Source organism: Macaca thibetana, chromosome 1 (assembly GCF_024542745.1).
Source record: "Macaca thibetana thibetana isolate TM-01 chromosome 1, ASM2454274v1, whole genome shotgun sequence".
Classification (NCBI taxonomy): Eukaryota; Metazoa; Chordata; class Mammalia; order Primates; family Cercopithecidae; genus Macaca; species Macaca thibetana.
Genome location: NC_065578.1, coordinates 166,987,530 through 167,008,589, shown reverse-complemented (window position 1 = coordinate 167,008,589; position 21,060 = coordinate 166,987,530). Strand labels below are relative to the sequence as shown.

Genomic DNA, 21,060 nt, shown 5'->3' with positions numbered 1-21,060 from the left:
AGATATCCAGCTTGGTGTCACTAGAATGAAATGTATTTTGTGTATTATACAAAAAGAAGAAAATACAAATCTTGAAGTGGAACTATATTATATTTTCTTGGAGTGTGACTAATTATAGTGCAATTTGTGAAAGAGTTCTATTATTTATTTTTAGAAAAACAGGTCTTTGTTTTGTTTTTACAAACAAATGTTTAGATTAAGTAATAAAATACAATTCTATTGGATAATAATATAAGCATATTGTTTAATTATAAGCAAAATTACTATTTTTAAGAACAATTTGCTATACTTTTAGATCGACCTACATGATTAAAGCTGGCGTGTCTATTTCTCCCTTCCCACAAATGAGTTAGTCCTATAAACTATAGGACTGGAGGCAGTCCCATAAAAAACAGTAGAGAAGATCAAAATGAAACGAAAAGTGTCTAATGCTCCACAGGATGAGTGCATTGTCTGTCTGCAAAGTTTCCCAGCAGGTGCTATTTAATTTGTTGCATTTGCCCAATGTCTGTCTCTCAGGTTTGTAGAATTCGATATCACCATTATTTCATTAAACAGAGAACTGCTGATTTGTGCATAATTTATCAGTCGGGGTTCTGTTTGGACACAGTGATTTGGACAGAGAACATTTTATACTGAGATTTTTAAAGTATAACAGAGCAATAGAGTAATATCAGATTGGTTAGTAATAGTAAAGAGAACTTGAAAATAACAAAGCAATAGCAGAAGTAAGGAGCATACATTATTTTCAAGACCAAGATAAAGTGCTCCAGGAAGAGATTCCAGGACTGCCCTGGAAATCAAGATAGCACAGCTGTGGCTTACAGAACAGCAGAAAAGTCATTATGGTGCTGCACTGGCAGATTTTGCTGGAATTCCACCCTCTAGGGTGCCAGAGGAAGTTTTTTATGGGAAAGCATCTCACTGGAAGCACGCCACTAGAAAATCATCTAACAGGGTGCTGAGGAAAGCATCAAGCTGCCAGGTGTGGAGCCCGTCTCAGGAGAAGCCATCCATACTGAACTGTCAGCAGTCTGGTGCTGCAGAAGCCTCATCTGTCACAGGAGCCAGCCCTTTTGAAAGAGAGAGCAGGCTTTTCTTGGAACTTTTTCATCTGTGCTCATTGATGTTTCTCACTGTCAAGATCAAGATATACAGGAAGCCAAGAAAAATCCCACAGAATTCACCACCATGTCTTTCTTCAAGTCCCAATTCCCTAATCTGTCTTCCTCCTTCTTTCCAACGTTCAGAACCTTCTTAGGTCTGTTTTACATATAATATCTAGGGGGTTTAGCTGTGTTTAGCAGGAGGAATAGGGGGAAATGGGAGTATTCCATTTTCCTGGAACTGGAAGTCCATCTTTACATTAAAAACTATTTTTTCTTTTCTCTAACCAGAGCTTTTCTGATTCTTAAATGAGTGTATTGTGACATGATTCTGTGTCGTAAAATACTTTTCTCTTCTGACGTCTTCACTAAGGTTTATTTTTTTCTTACCTTCTCTTTTCTTCTTGCCCCCTTTTTTCCTAAAGTTCATTTCCTCCCATCTCAACTCTCCTTCCATCCTCACTTCTCCTTTTCTGAAATGGTGCAACTATTCAGAATCTATTATATTAAGGCATAATTCAAAAGAACTTTATTTATCACTATATTTTCCAATGAGATCACCTCCATAGTTATTTTGAGTTTAAAATATAAAACTGAAAAATGATTTTTATAAGTCTAACACATAATTTATCTAAGCAACTGAAGTTTAGGCAAAAAACATCAAGAGTTTTCATCATTAGAAATAATTTTATTATTTATTTTAAAGCAGTTCAATGTAACTGGTAGCAAAATGGTACAGACAATAAACAGAATCAATTCCCATTGGGCTACAAGGACTATTATTGACTTTATATTTTATTTGCATGTGCAAGTATAATTATTTTAAAAAGGCAACAGTTCATTAAAAGTCTTGTATGAGCATGTTTTTATTCTTTAAATAACAGAAAGACTAATAAATTATCATTATTATAGCAAGCTGGTATGAACTGTGTCAAATATTAAATTTGGACTAATGTTCATAGTCAAAAATAATTATTTTAAAATTTATGAAACAAAATTTTTAGTTATATAGGAAATATAATCATATCCTAGCTTAAAATCGTAGTCTCAACAACTGTCATAGTGCAAAAATACCAAACTTCAGATCTTGTGGGGAAATAAAAGATTTGTAAAATCTTACATTTATTCCTAAAAATAATGAAGTAAAAAAAGTCAACTTAAAGAAAGATCGTACTTGACTCTTGATATGCAAATATAAAATAAGTTCATTAAATTTATTGTTTTTCTCTGTTACATATATTAGTTCCATTCTGCCTTCAGTTTTTAACAATTTATATGTGAATGTGTGTGTCAAATATATTTCACATGTTTATAACATATACACATATATGCATACAATCTTTAAGTTTTAAGGCATGCTCCCAATTTTAGGTAACGTGTTATACATTCTACTTCTCTGATCAAAGTAGAGTAAATGCAGGGTCTCTGTTTTAGGGGTAATTCTTGGTGTTCTTGTTATTCTAAAATGTGAATAATGTAAAATACCAAAAAGAAAAAAAGACATTTCATAGTCTCCAAGCCAAATTATATAATAACTATAATCTTTGATTTCACATTGCACTTTATACTTTTATTTCTGTAGAATTATTGAGAGAACATTAGAATATCTTTTCTTAAAAAAATGTATTATCCTTTAAGTTGATCTGCTTCATTATGAAAAGAAAAAATTTCCCTTTCTAGTTTTATATTCATTTTTTGTTGTTGTTGAATTAAAATCAATATCAAATTCAAAAATTAAAAAATACAAAAGTAGAATAGTATATAATTAAATTTACCAATGTTTCTTTTATAGGAACATTTTAACACACTTCCACTACCTGGTAAACTATGTACACATACTCTTGTGCTTTTTTGATCTATTTCTCTAGGGGGTAAATGCAATACAGGTAAAAAATGGGTGTCATAAATGGTCAATTTATATTTAAATTTATGACTCAAATTCTGCATGATTTGCATTAATGTTAAAAGCCAAGAACTACCTATTTTTGTTTTATGCTTTTCTCTCATATAGTTCATATATATGATTTCAAAGTTAAGCCAAAATTTTTAATACACCCTTCATCGAGTGTTATTGTTTCATTACCAAAGACATAAGAAGGACTTTTAATGTTTTGAAGTGTCTTCAGATTCCATAAAAGGTATAAATTATCTTCTGTCAATTTTAAAAGAATTTTTCTAATAAAATTTACTATATAGATATATGAAAAATGGTAAAGCCCAAGAGCCTAAGGACAATCATTACTGTATATTTCAAGAAATCCAGTTAATGTTTCAATCCTTGAATTAAATTTAAGTCAACAAATGTGTATTAAGTATTTTCTCTATGCTAGGCATTCATTTAGGAGAATAATAGATATTTGCTTTATAGTATGCTTTTCTTGGCATAAAATGTTTGCTAGACATAAAATTACCAAAAAGTGCAGGAACCTAGTGTTTCTTTTTATTTAAGTTTTAGTTTCTTCAGTGTAAAACATGCTATGAACATCTCAAATTCTAAGATAAATATTTTTATATCATAAGGCAGAGAAAAAAAGTTAAAATGACTTAAAGATTTGTATTCTAAAGCAAACTATGATTCTTACACAAAAGTCAGCCACACAAGTTTGTTGGTTAATCTCTATGTAGAGAAGACTAGACAATTATGATGAGCTCAGTTTTGTAAAACAGTAAGTTTAAAGAATATGATATGACACATTTAATTTTTAAGAGGAGCAGCAACATTCTGTGTCCATTGTGATGCACCAAATAGAGTTAGATTATGTCAATTTCATAAAACCTTAATAATTTTTAAAATTGGTTTCATATAGTTTGGATTATTATAAAATAATTAAATGTTAGATTTAAATTTTTGTATTTTAATATAGCTTTTCAAATCTATTCCATTGATGTCCTTCAACTATTAACAGGGAGAGTACCAGTAAGTAGTACATTAAATTTCAAAATGATCTATACTTCTAAGAGAAGAGATTATGTTTTTAAATATGAGAGAATTACAAGTATTTCCATCTAGTTTCTTTTGTGCCAGCAAAACTTTTGTGGTTTCAAGCAAGGTCCCTGTAGGAAAAAAGTTTCTCATTTTATTTTTTATCAAAGTTGAGTTTCCTCACGAGAATCTTGACCAGTGACATTGCAGATGCTGTTTCTTCGACTAGGCTCACTGTTTGGAAGGTAGGCCAATGGATCTGGTCGAATTAAGTATCTAATAAAAGAAAACAAAATAAATAACTTTGCAATAGTAAACGCAGGCAACATTGATTCACACTAACACTTTATATTTCTACTTTATTTGTTCAGTTTTCAGATAATCTAAACTGTCTATATACAACATTGGTGGCAGAACTCACTGTTTGAGTTGGCCTTTACAATTTGGCATGGTTAACATTATCATTTTCATACCTGAGAAGATTATGATGATGAATGCTGATGAATCAAGCACTATTATGTTTCTTCTTCCTCTTTTTCCCTGTGCATGTTGGCTGTCAGGCACCATTATTTTTCAATTATAATCAATTTCAGCACCTTCATCTCATCACAGTTTTATGATTTAGTATGCTGTTGACTTATTATCCCTTACTTTGGCCATTTTTCTATGAAGGAGACCTACATTTTAGCCATTATTCTTCCATTACTTAACTGTTCTTTGTCTTATTTTTATGACTTAAAAAAATTAGGAGATTGATGTAAGGGGTTGCTGTAGTCTTTTCAATTTAAATATTTTATGAATCTATAAAATTAAAAATTTAACAAATGTTTATAGTGAATATAATGCATAATGTTTAAATTAGCTGAAAAAATATTTATCTAAAATTCAGGTTATGGTATAGTAAGTGATAATATTAAAGTATGGAGAATCATTCTTAACTAATTCTACTAGTAAATACAAAAATGTTTATCTGCCAAACTCAAACATTTCATTAATGTGAGAATTTGTTTTAAGAGAGTTGTCTTCCTTCAGACTGTCAAATGATGTACAGGCATACCTTTTTTATTGCTTTTTACTTGATTGTACTTTGCCAATATTGCATTATTTATAAACGGAAGCTTTGTGGCAACCCCGCATCAAGCAAGTCCGTTGGAGACATTTTTTCCAACAACATGTGCTCACTTAGGGTCTCTGTGTCAGATTTGGTAACTTGAACTTTTTCCATTGTAATTATATCTGTTATGGTGATCTGTGCTCAGTAATCTTTGATGTTCCTATTGTAATTGTTTTGGGATAACATTATTCGCACCCATATAAGAAGGCAATTTTAACCAATAAAATATGTGTGTTCTGGTCACTTCATCAACTGGCTGTTCCTTTGACTTTCTCTCCCTCTCCTCCACCATCTGTATTCCCCAGAATATTAGGCACAAGAATATTAAAGTTAGATCAGTTAATAACCCCAAAATGACTTGTAATTGTTCAAGTGAAAGGAAGAGTCTTATGTCTCTCACTTTAAATCAAAAGCTAGAAATGATTATGCTTAGTGAGGAAGGCACATCAAAAGCTTACATAAGTTGGAAGTTAGGTCTTTTGTGCCAGTTAGCCAAGTTGTAAATGCAAAGGAAAAGTTCCTAAGGAAATTAAAAGTGCTACTTCAGTGAATACACAACTGATAAGAAACGTAAACAGCCTTATTGCTGAGATGGCAAAAGTATGAGTGGTCTGGAAAAAAGATCAAACCCGCTACAACATTCCCTTAATCCAAAGCCAAATCCAGAGCGATGCTCTACTTCTTTTCAGTTCTCTGAAAGGTGAGGGAGGTGAAGAAGCTATACAAGAGGTTAGCTACAGAAGAGGAAGCTAGCAGAGGTTACCTCATGAAGCTTAAGGAAGTAAGTCTCCTCCATAACATAAACGTGCAAGGTGAAACAGACAGTGCCAATGGAGAGGTTACAGCAAGTTATCCAAAAAATCAAACTATTAATAAGATCGTTGATGAAGGTGGCTAAATTAAACAACAGATTTTCAATTTGGAAGACAGACTTCTATTGGAAAAAGGTGCCATCTAGTACTTTCATAGCTAGAGTGGTGAAGACAAAGCCTGGTTTCAAAGCTTCAGTGACAGGCTGACTCTGTTGGTAGGGGCTAATGCATCTGGTGACTTTCAGTTGAAGCCAGTGCTCATTTACCATTCTGGAAATCCTAGGGCACTTAAGAATTCTGCTAAATCTGCTCTGCCTGTGCTCTAGAAATGGAAAAGCAAAGCCTGACTGGCAGCACATCTGTTTAAAGCATAGTTGACTGAATATGTTAGGTCCATTGTTGAGACTTAACGCTTTAAAAAAAAAGACTGTTTTCAAAATATCACTGCCCCTTGATAAGGCTCTGATGGAGATGTACAATGAGATTAGCATTGTATCACTCTTGCTAACCCAACATCTATTCTGCAGTCCATGGATCAAAGAGTCATTTCAATGTTCATGATTCATGGGATGAGGTAGAAATATCAACATTAACAGAAGTTTGGAAGAAGTTGACTCTAACCCTTATCGATGACTTTGAGGAGTTCAAGACTTCAGTGGAGGAAGTAACTGCAGTTGTGGTAGAAATAGCAAGAGAACTAGAATTAGAAGCGGAGCCCAAAGATGTGATTCAATTTCTGCAATCTCTGACGAAAACGTGAATGAATGAGGAGTTGCTTCTTATTTATGATCAAATAAATTGGTTTCTTGAGATGAAATCTTCTGGTGAAGATGCTATGAACATTGTTGAAATGACTATAAAGAATTTATGTTATTACATAAACTTAGTTGACAGATAGCAGCAGGGTTTGAAAGGATTGACTCCAGTTTTGAAAGAAGTTCCACTTTGGGTAAAATGTTATCAAAGGGTATCACATGCTACAGATAAATCTTGCATGAAAGAAAGTCAATCAATGCAGCATACTACTTCATTGTCTGATTTTAAGAAATTGCCACACCATTCAAACCTTCAGCAACCACTACCCCAATCTGTCAGCAGCCATCAACATTGAGGCAAGACTCTCTACCAGCAAAAAAAGATTATGACTCCCTGAAGGCTCAGATGATTGCTAGCATTTTTTAGCAATAAGCTATTTTTAATTAAGTACATTTTTAGACATAATGCTTTGCTTTTGCACACTTAGTAGACTAAAGTATAATGCAAATATAAATTTTGTATGCACTGGGACCAAAAAATTCAAGTGACTCGCTTGATTGCAATATTCACTCTATCGTGGTAGTCTGGAACAATCCTGCAGTATCTCTGAAATATGCCTGGGTATCTTCAGTGACTGCTTCTTGAGCACCTGTAGGAAACTGTGCTAACACCTTAGAATTTAAAAAAATCACAAAACTTACCCCTATCTGGCAGAAGATTAAAGCATAATTTATGAAGTAGATATAATGGAAAGAAAAAAGAAATTCCAAATGTCATACAAAGTGAAAAAGAACAACAGAGAGAATTAGGAACTACTTTATTGAGGAGTTGAGTTGAACTTGCCTCTCCAGGCTTCAGAGAAGATTTAGGAGGAAGGAACAGGAGGTGACCCCAAACGTTGTCAATGGAGACTACAGAGGATGGATGTTTCTGATGTGCTTAGAAAGGATTTGACTTTAGAAAACTGGTAAATCATGGTAGGTAAATTCAGAAACAAAGGTAGGAAACAGGTAATGAAAGACCTTAAGTTTCAGAATAAGTAGTTTCAATTGTGTTCCAAAGGCCGTAGGAAGCCACTAAGGGTTTGAAAAGGAGAGAAAGAAAATAAATATATGCTACATAGCATTCTAAGAAAGCCATGTTCCAAGTCCAAATGAAAGAAGTATTTCATACTTCTATAATATTTTTAAGAGGCAGTATATAAAATGAACAGGGAAACTAAACAGTGAGAACTCTAATAAAGATTGCACTGTTTTCTTAAAGACTGAAGGAAAAAGTTCATAAAATATACTCCTTAATGAAAATGAGAAAAGGCAATCAAAAACATTGAGTCTATTTTCTTTGATCTTTGACCAAAAAAAGTTGAGATTAGTGTTCCTGGACCTATTAACTGGATTTTGCCATCTATGCACACTGCTTTATAATTACTTTAAATATCAATAGCATTGTAGATTGATGAAGAAAACTAATAGTGCAAATTATACTTTTTAATACCATATCATCTAGTGATTTATTATTGTTTGTATCAAATTAATGTTGCTTCTTCATTTAAAATGAACTTCTGAAAGTGAATTTTTAGAAAAACATAAAAGAAACCAGCATAATCCATTATCCTCTACGTTCATTGATGTAGTAGCAAAAGTTCCTTTTCTTACTATTATCATTACAAAACCTGTGAGTCCAATAAAGCAAATTTCTTAAACTGTGTTTTTATATATTACTTGTCATGGTAGACATCTTTCAAATGATAATTTATCATTGCTCTGGTTCTGCTGAAATTTAATTATCTCAGTGCCACAAATACAGATCACTGCAATGGTGTAAATAAAGCTTTTTTTTTTTTTAATAGCAGTCATGTTGATGTTTTAGCTTAAAACTAATAAAAAATAAGAGTATCTAAAAGGCAGAAAATTCTCTAAAATATGTCTACTTTACCTGTTCACATTGTGACATACGTATTTTATTCATAAGTAAAAAGATTAAACATTATTTGAAATTATAAACATAAATATTTGACAAAAGGACATGTTCTTAGATTCAAAAGGTTGACAGCATTTTCTTTGAACATTCTGTGAAAAATAATTAGGGAAATGATTGTATTAAGCTAGAAATATAATTTATTACAAAATACAAATAAGGTAAGCATAATTTTAAAAATTCTGTATAATTAACCCAATTATACTTATTGAAAAAGAGGTATAAGAAGGCTGGAATTAATATGGGTAGATTAGATATTTAATAAAATTATCTATACTATGGACTTAAAAGAAAAGACATGTATAAATGTGGATGCTAAGAAAAAAGGACAGCTTTATTTTATTATCATAATATACCATGTGAAGGGTCCAGGATGAGCAATTAAAATCCAAGTGCATCATAAATAAGAAGTTTTCCTCTAATTGAAGTCCTTTATAAATTCAATACCACCATCAGATACAATTTTTGACAGTGACTTAAGAATTCTACTAGCTTAAATTGTTATTCATCTGTTTCCCCAATGCTCCTGTATTCTAACCAGTATTATCAGATGGTAAAATAAAGCAATATTAAACTACATAGTTCTCTCTTAGGTGCATTTTAGGAATCTCTTCACACTTATTTGGGGTCAGATTTACTCCTGCTGTTGTATTTTCCTAATAAGTTTTTGAAATGCTTCCTGTTTCTGCCCTAAAACAAAACACACCTCAGTAGTTCAACACTCATTCTTCTACTTTTTCTTCTGTATTTATATTTTTGGGAAAAACATTCCCTATTTGCCTTTTTCAGCTGGAAAATAAGAAATATTTTTGTTTTCTATAGAAAACGGGCTTATCTTCAAAGTTCCAATACTATGTATCTCAATGCTTTCTATACATTTCCTCTTTGTACTTTAAATAGTATATTTGAATGGATGGATGAAGAAAATTTGTGATATACAGGCAAAGTAGAATATCATTCATCCATAAAAAAGATGACATTCTGTCATTTGCAGCAACATAGTCAGAACTGGAAAATATTATGTTAAGTGAAATAAGCCACAGCAAAACCAATATCATATGTTTTCATTCAAATGTGTGAGCTGAAATAACTGATCTCATGGAGATAGTAGGTAGAATGTTACCAGAGGCTGGGAAGGGTGATGAGGAGGGGAAGATGGAGAGAGATTGGTTTATTAGTAACCAAAATACAGTTACACAGAAGAAATAAATTCCAGTGCTTCAAAGCACAGTAGGGCAACTATGCTTAACAAGACTTTATTGTATATTTCAAAATAGCTGGAAAAGAAGATTTGGGATATTCCTAACACAAAGAAATTATAAATGTTTGGGGTAATGGCTATCCCAATTACCCTGATTGATCATTACATATTTTATGCATGTGTCAAAATATCACATGTACCCCATAAAATGCACTAGTATGTATCAATAAAAATTAATTAATTAGAAAGTCAATGTTTATTAAAAATACACATATACTTGGACCCACATATCATCTCTCTTTTTTTTACTACCCAACAACCCCTCTTTTCAGGCTGGAAGATTGTCTTCCCATTCTGACTTGTTTTGATGAAACAACATTTTTATTTTTATTTTTGTAATCACATAGTTTTGAAACCCTGAAGCTATGTTAGATTTCTTTTTCAATTCCCAAATCAATCATCAAGTCTCATTTTCTGCCTTCATAAATCAATTTGATAGGGGCTTGCCTTTGCAATGCTTTATCTTGATGCTATGACAGATGGTTGGTTTCCTCACACCTGCTTTTTAATTGTTTACCCTGCATTCATGTTCACCCCAACCCTAACCCATCCTATCAATCAATTCTATTATTTTCTGCAGAACTCCTTTAAAAAAATCATACCCTTTCCACTCCAGTCAAAATATTTCACAAAACTGACAACATATCAAAGAGTCTTCTAAATTTTTGCACATTATTACATTTAGTTCTAAACCTCTTGCATGGATCCATATTATGTTCAGCATCACAAAATGTTCTCAGTTCTGCTAGTCTCTGACCTTATCACTTGCTTTCTGGATTACAGACGCAAACACATCCTATGGATCTAATATCCAACAAAACATGTGGATCTTTGGCACTCGTTTAATGTCAGCAATACAATCTATAGTTAGCTACCTTGGGTAAACATCACTTGATCTACCCCAGGACAGGTCATGTATCTCAAGGGCAGATTCTTGTAAGGAATTTCTTTCCTAGGCTTACACCAACAGTCGTCAAAGTGCCTTTTCTAAAGTCTTGCTACATGGTTGCTCATATATGTCTAAGTACTGTCCATCATCTATAAGACCAAATTTAAATCCATTTTGTCATCTAAGACCTTTCCAGAGGCAAATATAATTTATTTTTCCAGTATTGCATTTACCTTTCAACAGAAATGCTAACTACACAAAACTTCTACTCCAGTCAAATTGCCACCGAAACACTTTATGCAATTCCTGTATAGTGCATTTTCCAAGCCATTCTTTCTGTTCTGGACTGTCCTCTCTTCTCCACCATCACAAATTCTATCTATCCTTCAGAGTCCAGTTTTACATTCTTTATAATTGCTCAACCACTCAATAAAGTCTCCCTCTATTAATTCAGGAAAGCACTGTCTATCTCATTTAACTTATTTAGTTTGTTAGTGACAAAGTCATATTATGTATTGCTATTAAATTTTTCATGTGTAAATTGTAGCTTTGTTAATTAGAGTGTAAGGACTTTGAAGTCACAGAAAATGCCTTAGTCTTTCTATCTCACATATTTAGGTGAGTGCTACAACTGTATATGTTCAATAATTATTTTTTGAGAAATAAAATTAGTACCATAGACCTATAAGTGCTTGACCAATTGTAATTTGGCTTTTGGGAACTTGAAAGTATTTAGAACTAGACAGTGTGGGATATTTCAGGTTTTCTGTTGAGTTGCTCTTTTATTCTTCCAGGTTTTCCCTTATTTTTCCAAATATTTTTTAGCTCACAGAATACAGAATTCATGCTATTTCTTTATTTTATACTCCTTTTAAACAATCATAATTTTTATATTACATGAAACACATCAAATGCATTTGTTTGTTTACAAAATTAGGTATAGACTATTTAAGCACTTATAAGAAAAATAAGAGGCTATTATGGCCTAAATGAAAGTACAAAAATAAATAGTAGTTTTCTAAAAATATATGTGTTATATGAGATATGAGATCAACTTACACAACATCATTCAGTTCTATTCTGGTATCTGGAGATGGGTTAATCAGGATGTAGGAGAGGGTACTTTGATGATCATTCATTTCATCTAGAAGATAAATAAGTGACAAGTTTGTTACACTACTTATAGAAAATTACAGGAATTACTATCAAACAGCTTATATTCAAACCATATAGCTGTCAACAAGAACTTATTTAGTTTTGTCCACAGCATGATTGTGCATGTAAGTTTGGCTGTTTTCAAATTACTGTCATTGAAAATATCTGATAGGTACTTATTTTTTGTTCCAATAGATGATAAAATAAAGTATCTAATTCTGTTCAGAATAACCACAGTTATAATCTACCTTTTATTACACTGAAAAAGTATTTTTCTTTAATAAATGACTGGATAAGACATTTACTTGATTTATTATGCTTTATCAATTATAAAAAATAATTATGGCTATAGATAACAATCCTAGAAAAGAATATCCACACAGGAAATTCTTGGGAAAAATAATATAATTACATTATGTTTAGAAAACACGATAGAAATGTATCAAAAAAGCTTGAAGACCCTAAATATGTGTTTGGCTTTGCTACACGACACGTCTCATGTAACTCATCTTAATGCTTTTGGAGAATGCAAATAATTCTGTGGAACAGAATTTAACCATGAATTTTAAGGGAAGTGTACTCCTGAATCATTTGTTTTTCCTAAAGCTATATATATATCCTGTATTTTTATTGCTAAATCTGGTGGTCACATCTAGTGTTAGATGGCTAGGTTAACTGTCTGGAGATTAAAATTCCAATGAATTTTAATTCCAAAAACAAATTCCAAAAACAAAATGGCAAAGAGATTTGGGGTCTCAATTTTTTAGATTTCAAGATTATCGTAAGATGTAAATACAAAGTTATGTGGATGTATACTTCAATAAATGTAATTCCTCCCATGGGCAAAATTTTCAATCTATGAGAATTCTCTCAAAAATCCTGTTCTTGAGCTATAGTATTCCAGCCACTAAAGCTGCAGACAAGAATGGCTCCTGAAGAAAGAACTAATTTTTTCAGTTTGACCCAAAGTCTAAGAATAAGTTTCATACCAATCTAAGAATCAATTTCATACCAATACCAACAGTATTTAGTGCATACTCAAATAACTGCATTAAACTAAAATCAAGATATTTTAAGGCCAACATAGCTGACCCTGATGAACAATTTGCTGCACTGGAATATAAATTACTTTCATAAAATAATGTTGACTACTGTGTCCCTCTAATGAGAAACTTGTCACTTTAATATGAAAGACACTATTTTCAGCTATGGTATTTGAAGTTGATATGGAGATGTGCACTATTTTTAAAGTGTAAAAACAAAAATCCTTATCTTATGAGGCAGATAAATCATAAAATAATTAAACCCACTATGCCAGTAAAATTATTACAACCAATAGCTCACCAAATTCATAATCAAATAAATTAGCATTTTCAGTTCCACATCTATGGTATACATACAAGGAATTGTATCATGCCATAGTGTTAGGGTTGCCAGGAAAAATAGAGAATGCCCATGAAATCTGAATTTTAGAAAAACAACTACCATTTTTGTTGCTGTTGTTGGGATCTCACTCTGTCACCCAGGCTGCAGTACAGTGGCTTGATCATACAACTAATTTTTTTTAGAATAAATGTATGTCAAATATTGCATGTGATATACTTATATTAAAATACTTTTGTTGCTTATCAGAAATTTAAGTTCCATTGGGAATCCTGTATTTTTATTGCTAAATCTGGTGGTCACATCTAGTGTTAGATGGCTAGGTTAACTGTCTGGAGATTAAAATTCCAATGAATATATATTGAAGCTTACTACAAATAAGGTATAATTCCAACTCAAAACATATTTTACTGGCATGAGATTACTTGGATTATTTCTCCATGTGAAAAGAAATTTTGATTCATATGTGCTCTTTGAGAAATGCCCTCTTGTTTGAATTTCTACAACTGTTGTGTAAAGGTACAGATTGATAGTGCATTGTGGAGACTAAATTGTAATATTCTAAAAGTAAGAGGTGGACTAGAAAATCTCCATCTTATTTGACTATATATAACTCCGTTTCTTTTATAAACAATGACATTATTGAACTGTGATACAAGAAAAACAATTTAACAGATAACTTATCAGTCAGAATCAACACCTAACCTTTATCCTTGATTATTAACAGGATATTATACTCATTTTTGGTTCTAGAATCAAGCCAAATTCTATTGGTGACCTGGTTTATCTGTTAAAAATGTAAAAATTGTGTAGATAATTGAGAAATTTCCAGCAGGAGATATTATTTTTGTGCCAATATTATTTTTTCTGCTTAAGTAGCCTGTATTATTTTTCCTACTGAAGATTTTTATTTTCCCACAAACCACAGAAACTGGAGCAAGCATTTTGCTAATGTTTTCAATTCAATTATTATATATGGCTTATTGTGACATAGAAAACATCACAATCAGAAATAATCACTCCTGGCTTCTTTCCTCACCCCTCACCGACTTTTCCTCAGGGAGAAGGAATGACTTATCTTTTAAAATTAGGTTAAAATAATTTACTGACTTCAAAGCTATTCTCTTTTTCTTTCATGTGTGCCTTGCTATAGGGTACATTTTGTCTGCTTGTTCTCTTCCATGCTGCTTTGTGGAGAAGGCCTGCAGTTGCCCCTCTTTTTTGTGACTTTGTGTTCAAGAAGCATTATATAATGCTAATATAAATGACGAGTTAATGGGTGCAGCAAACCAACACAGCACCTGTATACATATGTAACAAACCTGCGCGTTGTACACATGTACCCTAGAACTTAAAGTATAATAATAACAATAATAAAGAATTAAGGAGTGAGATTTTCTAAAAGCATATTGCAGTCACACATCAAAACCGCACTCAACAATAGTTTTTATTAGCCATAATCCTGGAATATTTTGTCACCATCACTCTTTCTCCATGGTTATTTTCTAGACATTCTTTCATTCTGGAGGTGAAAATGTGGTAGATTTGTGGGATCTTCAGGATCATATCATGATAATTATCATTGACTATGGCAAAGATACAAATTAATTAAAATATGGCTCTGCAACAAGAATACCATATTTACTGAATAAAATAAATTTTGTTTGGTAAATTAGCTTTACGAACAACATAATCTATTTCTTACCAAATACAAATATCTATGAAGGGAATTTGCAGCAAATATATTTACTGTGTTCCTGATAACCAAAATATGATATTGGCAAAATTAAAAAAAATTATATAGTTTAAATTATTTTCATTAAAATTACTTTTTCATCAGTGACATAATTCTTTTAATAAAACTACTCATAAAAACTGAAAATAGTAATTTTGAATATTATAAACTTTAAAATAAATTATATGGAGAAAGAGTTAAAGATTGCTACTAGTATTTACAAAGAAACTTATTTTGCTATATTAACTAGCATATAAAATTATTAAATAAAAATCTTCAAATGGCAAATATTTTGCTTAGAGTAGTTTGTATAAATAGATCACATTAGAAAAGAGACAGAATCATATTCCTATGGTTCTTACAAAATAATTGATTAATGAGTCCTATTCCATACACATTAATTTAATATTTTTGTTTTGTTTTAAATTTTCATGTTGAAGTATTTTAAGAGGATTTTTGAAAGAGGATGAGAAATTTAAATATCATGTATATTTGTATAGGTTACCATTAAACAATACTTCTGTTATAGACTGAATTGTGTGTTCCCCCACAAACTCCAGTATTGAAAAGCTAACCACCAAGATGACTGTATTTGGAGATAGACCCTCAAAAACTAATTAAGTTTAAATGGGGTCAACAGAGTTGTTCCCTAATCCAATAGACTGGTGTCCTCATAAGAAGAGGAAGAGATACCAGGAGTAAATACACACAGAGACAAGACTGTATGAGGACACAGAAAGAAGGCAGGCATCTGTCAGCCAACATGAGAAGACTCAGAAGAAATCAAATTTTGGGCACCTTGATGTTGGACTTCCATCTTCCAGAATTGTAAGAAAATAAACTTCTAGTGTTTAAACCATCCACTCTGTGATATTTTGTTATGGCAGCCCTAGTGCACGAATATAACTTCTGAAAACACACATCCATTGTATCATGTATAGTCAGAGGAACATTCTATATAATATAACCATATCACTTAGAGGCCCAGTTAAGAACAAAGGCTCTGAAACCAGACTACATGCATTGAAATTCTGGGTCTGCCAATTGCTCACTCTGAGATCTTAGGCAAATTATTTAATTTCTCTTAATCTCTGAGATTAGCATCCTGGCATGAAAAATTAGGATAGCAACAGTGCAATTTCACAGGTTGTTGTTAGAATTAAATTCTAAAAAATAAATAAGAAATACAATTTAAAATTAATATGTTTACATTGATTTATAGTTCTTGTACTTAGTGCCTTATTGATATTAAGTGCAACATAAAGATTAGTATTATTGTAGCAGGCAAAATCAAGCAGTAAATTACAAAAAAGCAATTATATATGTGTTGCTATATGAAGGTGTTGGCATGCATAAATAGAGAAAGAGTGTTTTGAACAAATAGAAGGGCAAATGGCAAAACAGGAGATGGTTTGGTTTAATTTGTAGAAAGTAGGCACCAGGGAATGGACTAAAGTGAGAGAGGAGAAGATTAATTTGAGATGATGTTGAACAGGCAAGCTGGGACCAGATTCTAGAAGGGCTTTTCCCTTGGTCAGCAGTTTGAATTTTATTCTAAGTATAATGAAAAAACATTGAAAGCTTGTAAGGGTCAAGGGGAAGATTGGTGGTATGAAACAATTTTATATTAAATATATCACTTTGATTGCTTTGTGGGAAATTAACTGTGTGATTTAAACTCAGGACTATTAGGTGGTCATTGTGAAACAGAAACCCATGTGAGAAATATTGGTAGCATGAGAACAACAGAAATTGAATAAATTAGTAAAAAGGGAGGGGAAGAGAGTTAGAAATGATGTGGGAGACAGAAAGAGGAAAGAGAGAGACAGAGAGAGAGAGGAAGGAAGACAGAGAAAGAGACTGAGAGAAGGAGAGAGAGAATGGTAAGCTGGAGACACCAGAGTATGTTTGAATGCCAATGGGAGAAAACAAGTAAAATAAATTGGTGCTATATGAGAAAGACAGTGTGTTTTCCTTTAGTCAGTACAATAAACACCTTATTAGGGAAGATAATCTCAGTTGTACAGTACTTACTTCTTCTACATAGTTGGTAATAGCATAACCTAGTGATGATTTCATTTTCCTTCACCTGAAGTTACATACACATTACGTGTTATCCACCTATAAAACTGGCTAGTTTTACAGTGCTGACTCAATTTGCTCATGTATTCCAGTTCAGTGTCAAATTATGTTTATGAGTACAACTATTTTGTCTATTTTTAGTGAACTGACCAGTATATTTGGGGGATGTGAAAGGTGCTTAAAGATAAGAATAAAAGAAGAATAATTCCATTTAACTGACTTCTATTTAAAGTTACTTTTATTACCATTCAAAGATTTTTAATCATTTCATGATAGGCAAGATAAAATTATTAATAATGTTTGAACTGTCTTAATTTATCTTCATATCAATATTCAGTGTATTCAAGATTATATGAAACTATGAGCAAAACGAGTAAATAGATTTTCAGAACAAGCTACATTTCAACTTGCCATGAGCCACTCCATCACTTACTAGCTTCCGGCAAATAAAACTAGTTACTTGATACCCAATTTTCCTTTCAAAATAGAGTATTCAATATTTATTAAAAACCTATGTTGGGGGGGCGGAGCAAGATGGCCGAATAGGCACAGCTCCAGTCTCCAGCTCCCAGCACAAGGGACACAGAAGACAGGTGATTTCTGCATTTTCAACTGAGGGTACTGGGTTCATCTCACTAGGGAGTGCTGGACAATCGGTGCTGGTCAGCTGCTGCAGCCCAACCAGCGAGAGCTGAAGCAGGGCGAGGCATCGCCTCACCTGGGAAGCACAAAGGGGAAGGGAATCCCTTTTCCTAGCCAGGGGAACTGAGACGCACAACACCTGGAAAATCGGGTAACTCCCACCCCAATACTGAGCTTTACCAAGGATCTTAGCAAACGGGCACATCACGAGATTATATCCCACACCTGGCCGGGAGGGTCCCACGCCCACGGAGCCTCCCTCATTGCTAGCACAGCAGTCTGTGATCTAACAGCAAGGCAGCAGCCAGGCTGGGGGAGAGGCGTCCGCCATTGCTGAGGCTTAAGTAGGTAAACAAAGAACTTGGGAAGCTCGAACTGGGTGGAGCTCACAGCAGCCCAAGGAGGCCTGCCTCTCTCTGTAGACTCCACCTCTGGGGACAGGGCACAGCTAAACAACAACAACAACAACAACAAAAAGCAGCAGAAACCTCTGCAGACGCAAACAACTCTGTCTGACAGCTTTGAATAGAGCAGTGGATCTCCCAACACAGAGGTTGAGACCTGAGAACGGGCAGACTGCCTGCTCAAGTGGGTCCCTGACCCCTGAGTAGCCTAACTGGGAGACATCCCCCACTAGGGGCAGACCGACACCCCACACCTCACATGGTGGAGTACACCCCTGAGAGGAAGCTTCCAAAGCAAGAATCAGACAGGTACACTCACTGTTCAGCAATATTCTGTCTTCTGCAGCCTCTGCTGCTAATACCCAGGCAAACAAGGTCTGGAGTGGACCTCAAGCAATCTCCAACAGACCTACAGCTGAAGGTCCTGACTGTTAGAAGGAAAACTAACAAACAGGAAGGTCACGCACACCAAAACCCCATTAGTACGTCACCATCATCAAAGACTAGAGGCAGATAAAACCACAAAGATGGGGAAAAAGCAGGGCAGAAAAGCTGGAAATTCAAAAAATAAGAGCGCATCTCCCCCGGCAAAGGAGCACAGCTCATTGCCAGCAATGGATCAAAGCTGGACGGAGAATGACTTTGACGAGATGAGAGAAGAAGGCTTCAGTCCATCAAACTTCTCAGAGCTAAAGGAGGAATTACGTACCCAGCACAAAGAAACTAAAAATCTTGAAAAAAGAGTGGAAGAATTGATAACTAGAATAATTAATGCAGAAAAAGCCATAAATGAACTGACAGAGATGAAAACCATGACACAAGAAATACGTGACAAATGCACAAGCTTCAATAACCGACTCGATCAACTGGAAGAAAGAGTATCAGCGATTGAGGATCAAATGAATGACATGAAGCGAGAAGAGAAATCTAAAGGAAAAAGAAGAAAAAGAAATGAACAAAGCCTACAAGAAGTATGGGATTATGTAAAAAGACCAAATCTACGTCTGATTGGGGTGCCTAAAAGTGAGGGGGAAAATGGAACCAAGTTGGAAAACACTCTTCAGGATATCATCCAGGAGAACTTCCCCAACCTAGTAGGGCAGGCCAACATTCAAATTCAGGAAATACAGAGAACACCACAAAGATACTCCTGGAGAAGAGCAACTCCAAGACACATAATTGCCAGATTCACAGTAGTTGAAATGAAGGAAGAAATCTTAAGGGCAGCCAGAGAGAAAGGTCAGGTTACCCACAAAAGGAAGCCCATCAGACTAACAGCAGATCTCTTGGCAGAAACTCTACAAGCTGGAAGAGAGCGGGGGACAATATTCAACATTCTTAAAGAAAAGAATTTTCAACCCAGAATTTCATATCCAGCCAAACTAAGTTTCATAAGTGAAGGAGAAATAAAATCCTTTACAGATAAGCAAATGCTTAGAGATTTTGTCACCACCAGGCCTGCCTTACAAGAGACCCTGAAGGAAGCACTAAACATGGAAAGGAACAACTGGTACCAGCCATTGCAAAAACATGCCAAAATGTAAAGACCATTGAGGCTAGGAAGAAACTGCATCAACTAATGAGCAAAATAACCAGTTAATATCATAATGGCAGGATCAAGTTCACACATAACATTATTAACCTTAAATGTAAATGGACTAAATGCTCCAATTAAAAGACACAGACTGGCAAACTGGATAAAGAGTCAAGACTCATCAGTTTGCTGTATTCAGGAGACCCATCTCACATGCAGAGACATACATAGGCTCAAAATAAAGGGATGGAGGAAGATCTACCAAGCAAATGGAGAACAAAAAAAAGCAGGGGTTGCAATACTAGTCTCTGGTAAAACAGACTTTAAACCATCAAAGATCAAAGAGACAAAGAAGACCATTACGTAATGGTAAAGGGATCAATTCAACAGGAAGAGCTAACTCTCCTAAATATATATGCACCCAATACAGGAGCACCCAGATTCATAAAGCAAGTCCTTAGAGACTTACAAAGAGACTTAGACCCTCACACAATAATAATGGGAGACTTCAACACCCCACTATCAACATTAGACAGATCAACGAGACAGAAAGTTAACAAGGATATCCAGGAATTGAACTCAGCTCTGCAGCAAGCAGACATAATAGACATCTACAGAATTCTACACCCCAAATCAACAGAATATACATTCTTCTCAGCACCACATCACACTTGTTCCAAAATTGACCATGTAATTGGAAGTAAAACACTCCTCAGCAAATGTACAAGAACAGAAATTATAACAAACTGTCTCTCAGACCACAGTGCAATCAAGCTAGAACTCAGGACTAAGAAACTCAATCAAAACCGCTCAACTACATGGAAACTGAATAACCTGCTCCTGAATGATTACTGGGTACATACCGAAATCAAGGCAGAAATAAAGATGTTCTTTGAAACCAATGAGAACAAAGATACAACATACCAGAATCTCTGGGACAAATTTAAAGCAGCGTGTAGAGGGAAATTTATAGCGCTAAATGCCCACAAGAGAAAGCTGGAAAGATCTAAAAATGACACTCTAACATCACAATTGAAAGAACTAGAGAAGCAAGAGCAAACACATTCAAAAGCTAGCAGAAGGCAAGAAATAACTAAGATCAGAGCAGAACTGAAGGAGATAGAGACACAAAAAAACCCTCCAAAAAATTAATGAATCCAGTAGTTGGTTTTTTGTAAAGATCAAGAAAATTGACAGACCACTAGCAAGAATAATAAAGAAGAAAAGAGAGAAGAATCAAATGGACACAATAAAAAATGATAAAGGGGATATCACCACCGACCCCAC

At 33.8% G+C, this 21,060-nt stretch overlaps 1 protein-coding gene across 4 annotated transcripts in view; it reads right to left on the bottom strand.

The window, feature by feature from the left end:
- Nucleotides 1–1,779: 1,779 nt before the first annotated feature.
- KCNT2 (potassium sodium-activated channel subfamily T member 2) overlaps nucleotides 1,780–21,060 on the bottom strand; it is a 399,106-nt gene continuing 379,825 nt past the window's right edge. For all 4 annotated transcript variants that reach the window (XM_050782689.1, XM_050782710.1, XM_050782700.1 and 1 more), the window contains 2 exons: nucleotides 11,898–11,982; nucleotides 1,780–4,305 (listed from right to left, as the gene is read on the bottom strand). In XM_050782689.1, the coding sequence (XP_050638646.1) occupies nucleotides 4,194–4,305; nucleotides 11,898–11,982 (197 nt within the window). In that variant the 3' untranslated portion in view covers nucleotides 1,780–4,193. The remainder of the gene's footprint in view (nucleotides 4,306–11,897; nucleotides 11,983–21,060) is intronic.